Source organism: Leopardus geoffroyi, chromosome B4 (genome assembly GCF_018350155.1).
Source record: "Leopardus geoffroyi isolate Oge1 chromosome B4, O.geoffroyi_Oge1_pat1.0, whole genome shotgun sequence".
NCBI classification, from domain to species: Eukaryota; Metazoa; Chordata; class Mammalia; order Carnivora; family Felidae; genus Leopardus; species Leopardus geoffroyi.
This window is the reverse complement of record NC_059341.1, coordinates 67822435-67837733: the sequence shown is the minus strand read 5'-3', so window position 1 is coordinate 67837733 and position 15299 is coordinate 67822435. Positions and strand designations below refer to the sequence as shown.

The following is a 15299-nucleotide window of genomic DNA, read 5'->3' as shown; positions in this document are numbered from 1 at the left end:
CCGGGAATGATAAAACGTAAACCAACAAAAAGCAGCTACTCATCTGATGCAGAAGGAAATAGGGCAGCAAAGATAAGGATTGCAACCAAACTAATGTGTTACATATTCTAAAGATTAAATTAATTCCAAAAGAAAAAAAGTCCATAAAGATTTCTAGGTATCCTAGTAGACCTACATATCCTGAAGAATCATTCTATCACAGAATATATAAAACGTGCTAGAAACTTTTATCAATAAAAAGACAGCATAGAATAAAAAGACCACTCAAATCTGAAGTATTTGCTATACACAGTTAATATCTAGGGATATACACATATAGGTATATAAAAGACACATCCCATAAAGAAAGCCCAACTTAAAAGAAACACAGGCAACAAACATGAAAGGCATTTCACAGATGAAACATGGATGGCCAATCAACCTAATTAATAGAGAAATATAAATTAAAAATACAATGCAATACCAGATTGCCAACAATGACGTACCAGACCCAGTGTTACAATATTTAACAACTAAGACTCCTACCTCTCACTAGTTGAAGTTTAAAATGGCACAATTACTTTGGAAAACATTCTGCATTACCTGGATGAGGTGAAGATGTTCATACCATACGACTACTCAGTTCTGCTTGTAAAACTATATCACAGAGGAATTTTTATACACATGTGTCAGAAGAAATGTCAAGAATTGCCAAAGCAACACTGCTTATCATATCAAAATATTCAAGACAACCTAAATAATCACAGCCAGAGGATGTATAAATAAGCTGTGGTACATTCCCAAAATAGAAGTAAACGATATAGTAGTAAACAAATAATGAAATGTACCAGAGTCAAAAGTATCAAAGTGAAAAAACCTCAAAATACATCAGTGGGTGAACAACAACATCACAAAAATATGTAGAGTTGGCCTCAATTTGTAAAAAGTTCAAAACTAAGCAATGCAAAAGTCTATGTGTGATATCACAAAAAATAAATTCAGGATAATAGTTACCTCTAGGGGGCAGGATAGGAAATGCAATTGAGAAGACCTTCAAAAGTTCTGATTATACATTTCTTAAGCTACAAAGTACATATACGGGTATCAGTTTCATTATTCATTAAACTGTACATATATATTATATATACTCATGTACAATATATATAATAAAAATAAGTGTAATACTAGTATATTCTAACATATCTATGAAATATTTGGTGGTATAAATCTGAAAAAAAAACATTTAAAACTTAACTGATTTTCATTTAAATGTTAGTTCATTTTAAAGAATAAAATTCACTTGATAGTTATACTTACAGATTTTCTTAGATGTTGGCATGTCTTTTAAAGAAAAAGTTCCTCCTTCTTCCATCGGAATCTAGAAGAAAAACAAAATTTTAACAACTCCCAAGTATAAACAGTAATACCTCCTCATATCTCCCTCTTAATCCCACCAATTCATCTTACAGTACTTTTCCTTCACATTAATTCAACAAAGATTATTTTAATACTACAAAGAAAAATTTTCCTGTGATAAATAATAAAGTAAACAAAATTTAATAGGTTTTGAAGCAGTAAGCAACAGAATAGACACTTGCTAAGAAACTTATGAAAAGTCTTGAAGTAATCATAGTAAATGCAGTTCAAAAGAGACAAATATATGAATGTAATTTGGAGATTTATTGTTATTCTCTAAATTTCTTAAGTTGGATATCAATTTATTTATTTTTAGGTTTCTTAAATAATAAAGGCCCTCAGAAGTATATATTTTTGTATAGAACAAACCACTGATTTTGATTTTCATCAATTTCTATGTAATTTCTTATTTTCACTTTTTTTTTCTTTTAGTCTTTTTCTCACTAAAAACCAGAATGTTTCTTAATTTCCAAGAAAGTATAGGAGGTTAAGCATCTTCTGTTGTTGTTTTTGTTGTTGATTTTTAAGTTAATGAATTATTAGAAAATATGACTATGAATCTCTCCTTAGACAAATCTCTTAAACATTCTTTATGGCTCACTACATGAATTATATTTGCAAGTGTATCATGGACTTACAAAAAAATATACATTCTCTGATGGTAGGATAAAGCGTTTTAAGTAAGATAAAGGAAATTGGATAAAGGAGAAAGCTGCTTACCAAATTGTTTCCCTCTTCTCTTAGGCACAGAGCTAGAGTACATTTCCTAGCCTCCTTTGAAGTCTGTTTGGACATGTGATTTGAATTCTGGTCATAAGCAAAAGTGGTATATGCCACTGCTACCCCTCACCCATAAAAATTTTCCCTAAAACCTCCCACTTCTCTTTCCCTTCTGCCATCTGATGTGAACATACATTTATAAACATGGAAACCACCAGTTAATGACAGCAAAGTCCTCACCAGCTCAGGTTCCTGAATAACTTTATGCAGTAGAGCCTTTTCTCTAATCCCACTACTCAATCATTTAGAAAGTATTATATGTTCAACTCTTAAATAGCACGCAAGCCCCAGACTTGCACCACACACAAGCTGAGAAAGTTATATATACACCAAGGCAAGCACATAATACCAATACCCACCTCAGATCTGTTTATAGAGGATAAATGACAGAAAAGATCATTCCAAAGAGAAAAAAACTAAATTGTTCAAAGAATTTCCCCCCATAATCCAGGCAAGCAAGACTTCACAATGCCTGCCAAGCTGGATTTCATAATTGGTATGGATCAGTAACTCAGTATTGCCTCTTCTTCTGTTTTAGAATGAATTTTCTATTGCATTTATACTGTCTTTACTCTGACACTATATATTTTATGTATATCTTCTGCTATCTTTTTATTTTCAAAATTTGGTTATATTCTACATGTTTCTCTCTCCAATTTAATATTCTTTGAATCTTGATTTTTAAGAAATCAGCTTCTTGGGGCGCCTGGATGGCTCAGTTGGTTAAGCATTTTTTCCCCACTTCATCAGGTTTCCTGGTGTGACATGGCAAATTCTGTGAATTCTGAAGTTCTTCCATGCGTCTCCATCTCTCTAGTGATAACCTTCCTATTTTTAACAGTCATATTTAAACCTTACTCCTTTATTTAAAAAAAATTATTATGTGTATTTATTTTGAGAGAGAGACAGACAGACAGAGTGCAAGTGGGGGAGAGGCAGAGAGAGAGGGAGACACAGAATCTGAAGCAAGGCTCCAGGCTCTGAGCTATCAGCACAGAGCCCTGACATGGGGCTAGAACCCATGAGTGTGAGATCATGACCTGAGTCGAAGTTGAACATTCAACCGACTGAGCCACTCAGACACCCCAAACCTTACTCCTTTAGAATTGGTACTAGTTCAAGGTGGCAATGGAGAAGGATGCTTAACTCACCTCCTCCCACAAACACACCAAATCTACAGCTACATACAGAACAATTTCCTCTGAAAAAAACCCAAAAACTTGTTAAAAGACTCCTTCACAATGGGGGAATGTGAAAAAATCCACATGGAAACAAGTTGTGGGGTCCTGGCTGACTCAGTCACCAGAGCGTGTGACTCTTGATCTCAGGGTCATAAATTTGAGCCCCATGCTGGGTGGACAGAGTATTCAAACAAACAAACAAACAAAAAAAAAAAAAAAAAAAAACTTAAAAAAAAAGTTGGAGAGGCTGAGGCACAATTTCACCACAAATCCTGTCATGGGCTGATAGCAACCCACAATTCAGAGGGAACCCACAACTCTAAAATTCTCCCTGAAGAGCAAGTGCTTTGAACCCTACAACTAATACCTTACCTTTTAAGACCTGCACCTGACAGACAACAACAATAAAACATCAAGTTCTGTATGCCAATGGGACTTGTGTCTATGAGAATAACAAGGCTATGGAAAACTGAGCAACAGTTCTTAAGGGGCTCACACAGGCTCCCTGTAGCTACAACTCAGGGTCTAGAAATGAGGCAGCCCACTGAAATACCCAAGTGTTTTTGCAAAAGAAGCCTATGATCATTATATCTGCAGCCTGGGGCTTCTAATTAAACTCACATTAAAGGACCAACTTTAATCCTTTCCAGAGACATCAGAGACTGGGTGCTATCTTTGTGCTCACCCTCCGACCCACTCCAGGTAACTAGTATCTCCCAATAAGGAGACCGTGCACACATGTCTGGTGCCCTGGGTTTTGTGGCTGCTGCCCAGGGGACACCCTTGATTACTTAGCTCTGGCAGACAACAGGTTCCAGGCTCAGACCTTGCATTTGTAGGTCCCATAGGACTGTAACAAACAGAAAAAGAGTTCTGAAACAGCTACCCCGGCAGGGGACAGGAGTGAGAGAAAGCAGAATGAAATGCAACCCCAATCTTTCTATGAAAGAGGCTTATCTAATTATCTTAAATCTTCAGCCTGAGGGGCAGGATTCTAAGTAACACACATTTACAGGCCTACTGAAATATTCTCCCAAGACTGCAGAGCCCAGCAGGAACCACCTTCACACTCTCCTTCTGCCATTTTCCAGGCTGCAGGTACTGCCGGAAAACAATGCCAATGCACACTTAGAGCCCCAGTTTTTGCAGCTGCTGCCCAGGGGATGTCCTTTGATCATCAGCTCTGGTAACCCCCAGAGCTCTCGTAGGTCCCACAGGACTGTAACAGAGTTCTTAACCAGCTACCTATCCAGGGACTAATGATGAGGCAGACCAAAACACCTATTCTTTCTGTGGAAGAGGCCTATTAGCTTATATTAACACCTGTAACCAGAGAGGCAAGCTTGTAATTAAACACACATCTAGGGGCCACCTGCAATCATCTCCAGATACTGTAGAGGCCAGCAGGTACCATCTTCACACTCTCCCTCTGCCATGCCCCACATTGCTGGTGTCACCAAGAAAGGAACTTGTATTAACACCCAGCATCCTGGCTTTTGTGGCTGCTGCCCAGAGGACACATCCTTTGATAGGCTGGCTCTGCTGGAGAGCAGGGTTTAGGTTCACAGATCCAACAGGAATACAGCAAATAGAGAAACACTTCCTAACTGGCTATCACATCAGGGCTCAGAGCAGAGGGAACAGACAGATGCTCACCTCCAAGTCTTACCATCAAAGAGGTAAATTTGCATACTTTAAAAAATCCCACCTGAGGGTGTGGCTTCCAATCAAACAATCTGGTTACTGACTGAGATCCTTCCCAGTGGGACACTGGCAGGTTTTGGCATACACTCAACTACTGGGAGCTACTAAAAATAAAGCAGACTACTTGGAAAATCACAAAGGTTTGAGAGACAACAAAGAGATAGGGCAGGATTGAAACAGATTTTATTCGCACTCAAGGCCCTACCTTCGAGACTAGAAGTGTCTGTTTTATCTAACACACAGAAACCAACAAAGTCAAAGCATTTGAAGACACAGAACAGCATATTCCAAACAAAAGAAAAAAAAAAAAAAACTTCAGAAAAACCCATCAGTGAAATGAAGATAAGTGATTTATCTGGTAAGAGTTCAAAATAACAATCATAAAAATGCTCTCCCTGAGGTCAGAAGCACAATGCAAGAACTAAGAATTTCAACAAAGGAATAGAAAATATAAGAAATTACCGAACAGAAATCACAGAGCTAAGGAATACAATAACTGAAAAATGTAATAAAAGGAATAGAAAGCTTGATGAAGCCAAAGGATAAGGAATTCAAAGACAGGTCAGTGGAATTTATCAAATCAGAGGAGCAACAAGAAAAAGGAATTAAAAAAGTGTAAATAGTATAAGGGATTTGGGGACAATATAAAATAAGCCAATATTTATATAATAGGAGCTCCAAAAGAAAAATAAGGACACAGGAACAGAAAACTTATTTGAAGAAATTATGGCCATCAACTTCCCTAACTTGGGGAATGAAACAGACATCCAGAGCCATGAAGAACTTGGAGTTCCAAATAAGCTGAACCCAAAGAAACCCACATCAAGATACATAATTAAGTGATCAAAGATAAAGACAAGAAGAGAATTTTAAAAGCAGCAAAAGAAAAACAACTTGTTACATACAGGAAAACCCCATAAAACCATCATCAGACTTTTCAGGAGAAACTCTGCAGGCCAGAAGGGAGAGGCACAATATATTCAAAGAAAAAAACTATCAACCAAGAATATTCTACCCAGTAAAGGTGTCCTTCAGAATAGAAGGAGAGATAAGCAAAAGCTAAAGGAGTTCATCTCCACTAGACTTGGCTTTATAAAAAATGTTAAAGGGATTTCCTTAAGCTGAAATAAAAGTTATCAATTAATAATGGGAAAACATATGAAGGTATAAATTTTACTAGTAAAGGTAAAAATATATTAAATTTCAAAAAATATTGTAAAGGCTAATATTGAAAAGTTAATAAAGCTAGTATGAAAGTTAAAGACGAAAGTAGTAGAAACAACAACTACAATAATTTGTTAATAAATACATAAGATGAAAAGAAGTTGTGACATCAAAAACATAAAATGTTGGGGGGTTAGTAAAACTGTAGAGCTTAAAAATGCATTTGAACTTAAGTTTTTATCAGCTTAAAATGGACCATTATCAGAAGTTGTTTTATATAACCCTCATGGTAACCACAAAGCAAAAGCCTATAGTAAATAAACAAGACATGAAAAGAAAAGAAACTAAGCATAACACAATAGAAAAATTATTAAATTACAAAGGAACAGAGCAAGAGAAGAAACAAAGGACTTATAAACCAACCAAAACATGAGTAAAATGGCAATAAACCCATGTCTATCAATAATGACAAATATAAATGGACTAAATTTCTCCAATCAAAAGAGACAGAGTGACCAAATGGATTAAAAAAAAAAAAAAAGACCCATGTATATGCTGCCTATGAGAGACTCATTTCACACATAAGGACACACCCACATACTGAAAGTGAAATGATGGAAAAAAGACATTTCATGAAAATGGAAACCAAAAGAAAACTGGAATAGATACACATATATCAGACAAAATAGACTTTAAAACAAGACTATTGTAAGAGGGAAAGAGGGTAATAGTATAATGAAACAGGATGAATCCAAGAAGAAAATACAACTTTTGAAAATATGTATGTACCCAACATAGGAGTAGCTAAATATATAATTGTAGGGGACTTTAATACCCCATGTTCATCAATTGACAGATCCTCCAGACAGAAAATCAATAAGGAGACACTGGCCTTAAATGACACTTTACATCAGATGTACTAAACAGACATATACAAAGCATTTCATCCAAAAACAATAGTGTACACATTATTTTCAAGCACATACTAAATATTTTCCATGACAGACTGTATATTAGGCCACACAACAAGTCTTATTAAGTTTACTAAGACTGAAACCACATCAAGCATGTTTTGAAACTGTAATGATATGAAAATTTACAAAGAGGAAACTGGGAAATTGACAAATACATGGAGCTTAGACAACATGCTCCTAAACAACCAATGGATGAAAAAATAATTTAAAAAATTTTAAGTATCTTGACACAAATAAAAATGGAAATACAAAATAACAAAACTTTTGGGATGCAGCAAAAACAGATCTAAGTGGGAAGTTTGTGGTGATAAACACCTACCTTAAGAAACAAGAAAGATCTCAAACAACCTAACTTTATATCTCAGGGAACTAACAAACTGAACCTACAGTTAGTAGAAGAAAGTAAATAAGAAAGATCAGAGTAGAAATAAATGAATTAGAAACTAAAAAGACAATACAAAAGATTAATGAAACTGAGAGTTGGTTGTTTGAAAAGATAAAAAAAAAAAAAAAAAAATGATGAACTGTTCAGCCAGACTCAACAGGGGAAAAAAGAGAAAGGACTCAAAATCAGAAATTAAAGAGATGTTATAACTGATAACAGAGAAACACAAAAGATCATAAGAGACTACTACAAACAATGATAAATCAACAAACTGAATGACCCAGAATAAATTAATAAAATTCCTAAAACATGCAACCTACCAAAATTGATTAAGAAATCGAAAATATGAATAGCACCAGTTACTAGTAAAGAGAATGAGTCAGTAATCAAAAACTCCCCAATAAGCAAAAGTCCAGGACTAATGGCTTCACTGGTGAATTCTATCAAACTAACAAACATTTAAAAAATTACTACAAATCCTTCTTAAAAATCCTCAAAAATAAAAAAAAAAAAATAGAGAAATGAACACTTCCAAACTCATTGTATGAGTATTACCTGATACCAAAAACAGAAAAGAACACAAGTAAAGAAATTACAGCATAATATCCCTAATGCAACATGTATTTAAAAATCTTGAAAAATATTAGCAAACTGAATTTAACAATACATTAAAAGGATTATACACAATGATCAAGTGAGATTCATTCCAGGAATGTAAAGATGGTTCAACACTGAAGTATAAAAATCATATGATCATTTCAAAAGATGCAGAAAAAATATTTGTCAATATTTGACATTCATTCATGATTAAAACTCACAACAAATGAGTATAGAAGGAACACACCTCAACAGAATAAAAGCCATATATGTTAAACCTGTAGCTAACATCCTACTCAACAGTGCTTAAGTTTTTCCTCCATGATCAGGAACAACACAAGGATGTCTACACTCACCACTTTTATTCAACATAACACTAAAAGTCCTAGTTAGAGCAATCAGGCAAGAAAAAGAAATAAAATGCATACAAAACAGAAAAGAACAATTAAAATTATCTTCATTTGCAGATAAAAGGATACTACATACAGAACACACTAAACATTCCACCAAGAAACTGTTAGAAATAATAAATTTAGTAAAGTTGCAGGATACATAACATATAAAATCAACTTCATTTCTATACACTAATAATGAACTATCAGAATGAGAAATTAAAGAAACGATCCCATTTACGACTGCATCAAAAAGGATAACAAACCTAAAAATTTATTTAATCACAGAGGTGAAAGATCTGTACACAGAAAACTGTAAGACATTGGTGAACAGAAGACACACTAAAAAAAAGAAAGAAAAGACACAAACAAATGGAAAGATAATCCATGTTCACGATTGCAAGAATTTATCTTGTTAAAATGCCCATACTACACAAAGCAGATCCAATGCAATCTCTACCAAAATTCCAAGGTACTTTTCATAGAAGTAGAACAAATAATTCTAAAACTTGTATGGAACCACAAAAGACCCTAAATAACCAAAGCTTGAGGAAAAGAACAAAGCTAGAAGCATCACACTTCCTAATTTCAAACACTATTAAAAAGCTATGGTAATCAACACAGTATGGTACTGGCATAAAATAGGCATAGACCAAGAGAACATAAGAGATATCAGAGAAGTAAATACATATATAATGGCCAACTAATTTACAACAAAGGAGCCAAGAATGTACTGTAGGGAAAGGACAGTCTCTTCAATAAATGGTGCTGGAAAACTGGATAGCTAAATGCAAAAAAATGAAAATGGGCTCCTATATTACACCATACACAAAAATTAACTCAAAATGGAATAAAGACTTGAACATAAGGCCTGAAACCATAAAGTTGCTAGAAGAAAACCTAGGAGATAGGTTCCTTGACACTGATCTTGGCAATGATTTTTTGGATTTGACACCAAAAACAAAGGTAATTAAAGCAAAACTAAACAAGTGAGGCTACATCAAACTAAAAAAAAACTTCTGCACAGCAAAGGAAACCAAAAACAAAATGAAAAGGCAACCTACAGAATGGAAGAAAATATTTGTAAACCATTTATCTAATAAGGGGTTAATATCCAAAATATGTAAATAACTCCTAAATCTCAAAGCAAAAAAACAATCTAATTAAACAATAGGCAGAGGAACTGAACAGACTTTTTTCCAAAGATGACCTACAGATGGCCAACAGGTACATGAAAAGGGTGCTCAATACCATCAATCATCAAGAAAATGCAAATCAAAACCACAATGAGACAGCACCTCACACTTGTTAAAATGGCTAATACCAAAAAAACAAGAACTAACAAGTATTGGCAAGGATGTGGAGAAAAGGAAGCCTTGTGTACTGTTGGTGGGAATGTAGATTAGTCAGCTGCTATGTCAGACAGTATAGAGCATCCTCAAAAAGAAAAACAGAACTACCATGGGATCCAGCAAATCCACTTCTAGTAATTTTTCTAAAGGAAATTTAAACACTAACTCAAAGTGATTGTCCTCACTCCCTTGCTCATTGCCATTATTTACCATAGATAAGACATGCAAATGAACTAAGTGTCCATAGATGTTTGAATGGATAAAGAAGTTGTGGTATATATATGCAAAGGAGTATTATTCAGCCATATTAAAGAAGAAAATCCTGCCATTTGCAACAGGGATGGAACATGAGGGTATCATGAAAAATGAAATAAGTTAGAGAAAAACTAATACCATATGGTCTCACTTATAACGTGCAATGTGAAAAAAAATTAAAATGCAAACTCAAAGAGAGGGGCCTGGGGTTGCTCATTGGTTACGTATCGGACTTTTTTTTTTTTTTTTTTTTTTTTTTAATTTTTTTTTCAACGTTTATTTATTTTTGGGACAGAGAGAGACAGAGCATGAACGGGGGAGGGGCAGAGAGAGAGGGAGACACAGAATCGGAAACAGGCTCCAGGCTCTGAGCCATCAACCCAGAGCCTGACGCGGGGCTCGAACTCACGGACCGCGAGATCGTGACCTGGCTGAAGTCGGACGCTCAACCGACTGCGCCACCCAGGCGCCCCCGTATCTGACTCTTGATCTCAGCTCAGGTCTTGATCTCAGGGTTATGAGTTCAAGCCCCATGTTGGTCTCCACACTGAGCATGGAGCCTACTTAAAAAACAAAACAAAGTATAGATTCAGAGAACAGACTGGTGGTTTCAGAGGTGGGACTGGGTATGGGCAAAAAGGATGGAAGAAGGCTGTCAAAAGATACAATTTCCACTTATAAAATAAGTAAGCCCTGGGGATGTGATGTACAACCTGGTGATTATAATTAGTAAAACTATATAGTACGTTTAAAAGTTGCTAAGACATCTTAAAAGTTCTCATAAGAAAAAACAATTTTTTAAAAAATGTTTATTTATTTTGGAGAGAGAGGGCTCAGGGGCAGAGAAAGAGAGAGAGAGAGAGGGAGACAGAGAATCTGAAACAGGCACTGCACTGTTAGTGCAGACCCTGATGCAGGGCTTGGACTCATGAACTGTGAGATCATGACCTGAGCTGAAGCCAGAAGTTTAACCAACTGAACCACCCTGGTGCCCCAGAAAAAACAAAATTTTTACTGTGGTATGGTAATGGATGTTAACTAGACTTATTTTGGTGATCATTTCACATTTTATATATCAAATCATGATGTATACCTGAAACTATCATTATATGTAATTAAATCTTAATTTAAAAATTATTTTTATACTCCTCCAAGACCTTGTTCTCTCCTATTCCCTTCCACATCCAACAAAAGGATCTTGGGAACACCACTTCTTCTCCATTCCCTACAATCTGCCATCCAAGATGGATTTTTGTTTGCTTCTCTGTCTTAATTCTGCCCCAGTAGGAACTAACTGTTTTGATTTTACCCAGCCAGTGGGAAGGCACAGCCCTGCCTTTCTTCTGCGCCTACTCCTTCCTTCTTCCTTTCCTGTGCTGACTCCTGCCTTGGTCGCTCTTGTAGAATTTAAGATTTTAGCCAAAGTTTCACTACACCTTTAGCCCTGTCCATGAGTCACAAATTACAAGCCTCATGTCTAGTCTACCCAAAGACCTCCTCATAGTACTTTGATTCCCTGCAGGCTCTACCCTAATGGGCTTATTTTCTTTTCCAACTTGCTCTAGCCACATTTAAGCTGTCATAGATATAGTCAAAAAGAGGTTTTTTGTTTTTTTTTAAGTATTTTAACCTGCTGATAATTCCTTCTTTGAGCGAATATATATTATTCTTTTTTTAATGTTTATTTATTTTGAGAGAGAAATTGAGAGAGAGAGGCAGAGAGAGAGACACACACAAAACCTGAAGCAGGTTCCAGGCTCTGAGCTGTCAGCACAGAGCCCAGCGCAGGGCTCGAACCCACGAACTGTGGGATCATGACCTGAGCCGAAGCCGGATACTCATCTGACTGAGACACCCAGGTGCCCCACAATTATTTCATTCTTATTTAATAATCTAAAATGAGTTTTTCAGGTCAGCAATTTTCTTCCAACTAGTGATTTAGAAACTCAGTCCCTCCCATCTTGTGGCTGCAAACATCCCTTAGGGCTTCACTACCATGTAGCTATCACATGAGGGGTAACATGGAGAAAGAATCCCCACCTTTTACAGTGCATGAAAATGATGCACCACACTGCTGATAACATTGTTTTGAGATCTCGCCACATGGCCAAATTTAGTTGAATGAAAGATTAGAAAATGTGCTCCTTGGGGCTTCTGGGTGGCTCAGTTGGCTAAGCATCTGACTTTGGCTCATGTCATGATCTCACAGTTTGTGGGTTTGAGCCCCATGTCAGGCTCTGTACTGACAGCTCAGAGCCTGGAGCCTGCTTCAGATTCTGTCTCCCCTCTCTCTCTGCCTCTCCCTTGTTCATGCTCTCTCTAAAAAATAAACAAACATTAAAAAAAAAATAAAGAAAATGTGTTCCTTGACCGGGTAGCCCTTTCACAGTAACAGCTCTATTCTGTAAAAGAGGGCACATAAAATTTGATGGAGAGTTAACCTTTTCTGCAACCATCTCCCATGTTTTCAGTCTTGGTGGCATCATCCCATCAACCTTTACCCAAATCATAAATACAGGACTTCAGTTTTTCCCTTTTCACTTAACTAATCACCAAGCTCTATCAAAACTAGACCTTCTAAATCTTTGTGATAGCTCTTGTTTCCATCCTCACTGCCACTCCTCAACTTTTTAATACTCTGATGTTTGTAATATTCCTCTGCTAAAAAATTTTTAGTGGCTCTCTGTTTGATGATAGGGAATTAAATTGTTATACATCCTACAAAGTCTTTTATGACCTGGCCCTTTATAATGCCCAGCGTTATCTCCTGCCATTCCTCCACCTTATACTTTATGCTACAGTAGAAGCAATAACAGTAAGTAGAATGAAACAACTTACTTAAAGTTTCTTTTTTTATTTTTCTTTTAACGTTTATTCATTTTTTGAGAGACAGAGACACAGCGTGAGTGGGGGAGGGGCAGAGAAAGAGACACAGAATCCAAAGCAGGCTCCAGGCTCTGAACTGTCAGCACAGAGCCCGACACGGGGCTGGAACTCACAGACTGTGAGATCATGACCTGGGCCAAAGTCAGATGCTTAACTGACTGAGCTACCCAGGCACCCCCTTACTTACAGTTTCTACAACAACCTATATTCCCTCACCTCTTAGTTTCTATCTAAATTGTTTCTTCTTCATAGGATAAAGGCAGTTTGTCCATTTGGTAAACTTACACCCAAATCAAAAATGTTCTCTATCACATCTTCCTCTGACTGACCATGAAACTTAGAACTGTCATCTTTATTTTTTATTATTGAAGCATAACTGACATAAAAGATTATATTAGTTGTAGGTGTATAACACACTGATTTGACAATCCTATATATTACTCAATGTTCACCATAAGTGTAGTTACCAACTATCATCATACATTATTACAATATGATTGACTCCCTATACTGTACTTTTCATTTCTGTGACTTATTTATTTTATAAGTGGAAGGTTTTACCTCTTAATCCTCTTCCCCTATTTTGCCGATCCCTCATTAGCCTCCCCACTGGCAAACACCAGTTTGTTCCCTATATTTAAAAGTCCAGGTTTTTTGTTCATTTTTTTTTTATTCCACATATAAGTGAAATAATATGGTATGTCTTTCTCTGATTTATTTCACTTAGCATAATAATACTCTCTAGGTCCATTCATGTCACAGATGGCAAGATCTCATTCTTTTTTGTGGCTGAGTAATATTCCACTGTGTGTCCCTACACACACACACACACACACACACACACACACACACACGTACCACAATTTCTTATTCATTCATCTACTGATGGACATTTGGGTTGTTTCCAAATCTTGGCTACAATAAACAATGGGGCACATATATCTTTTCAAATTAGTGTTTTTGGTTTCTTTGGATAAATAACCCAGTAATAGAATTACCGGACTGTACAGAGTTTTTATTTTTAATTGTTTAAGTAACTTCCATACAGTTTTCCATAGCAGCTTCACCAATTTACATTCCTACCAACACTGCAAGAGGGGTTTCCTTTTCTCCACATCCTCGCCAACACTTGTTATTTCTTATCTTTTTGATACTGGCCATTCTGACTGGTGTGAAATCACATCTCATTGTGGTTCTGTTTTGCATTTCCCTAGTGATTAATGATATTGAGCATCTTTTCATGTGTTTGTTAGGTATCTGTTTGTCTACTCTGGAGAAATGTCTGTTTAGGTTCTCTGCTCATTTTTAAATCAGATTGTTTACTTTCCTGGTGTTAAGCTGTATGAGTTCTTTATATATTTTGGATAATAACCCCTTATTGGATATACCACTTACAACTATCTTCTCCCATTAAGAAGGTTGCATTTTTGTTTTGTCAGTAGTTTCTTTTGCTGTACAAAAGCCTTTTATTTGGGTGTATTTTGGTTCATTTTTGCGTTTGTTTCCCTTGCCTAAGGAAACAGAACCAGAAATATGTTGCTAAGGTCAAAAAGAACAAAGCTGAAGGTATCACAATCCCAGATTTCAAGATATACTACAAAGCTACAGGACTCAAAACAGTATGGTACTGGCACAAAAACACATAGATCAATGGAATAAGATAGAGAGCCCAGAAATAAACCCACATCTATATGGTCAATTAATGTACAATAAAGGAGGAAAGAATAACAATGGGGGAAAGTCTTTTCAATAAACCAGATAGCTACATGCCAAAGAAGAAAACTGGGCCACTTTATGTATACCATACATAAAAGTGAATTCAAAATGGATTAAAGATCTAAATGTGAGAACTGAAACCATAAAACTCCTTTAAAAAACTTAGAAGAAGTGTCTTTTACTAAGTTTCTACAAACCTTTGTAATTGGAGCAATGTATCTAAATGTACTAGGTTCTTTTTTTCTGTTTCAGGCTAGCTACCATAGCTTCCCTAAGATAGGTTCCATGCCCTTTCCTCTCGGTACCTTTCAGTGTCTGGTGCATAAAAGAATGTAAGCTTCAGAAAACAGAAACTTTTTCTCACCACTGTTGCAACAGTGTCTAGCATATAGGAGACCCTCAATAAATTCTATTATATGAATACATATTGTGTATTCAATGCATATTCATCAAAGAGAAAAAGAGAAAACAATTAGTATATGTGAAAATATAGAGTCAGGTATGAGTCTGAATCCTGG

General features: G+C 36.0%; 1 protein-coding gene across 2 annotated transcripts in view; it reads right to left on the bottom strand.

Annotated features, from left to right (window-relative positions):
* The window catches only part of CB4H12orf40 (chromosome B4 C12orf40 homolog), a 57905-nt gene that overhangs the window by 14379 nt on the left and 28227 nt on the right, over positions 1–15299 (bottom strand). For both annotated transcript variants that reach the window (XM_045464017.1, XM_045464018.1), the window contains one exon: positions 1297–1357. In XM_045464017.1, the coding sequence (XP_045319973.1) occupies positions 1297–1357 (61 nt within the window). The remainder of the gene's footprint in view (positions 1–1296; positions 1358–15299) is intronic.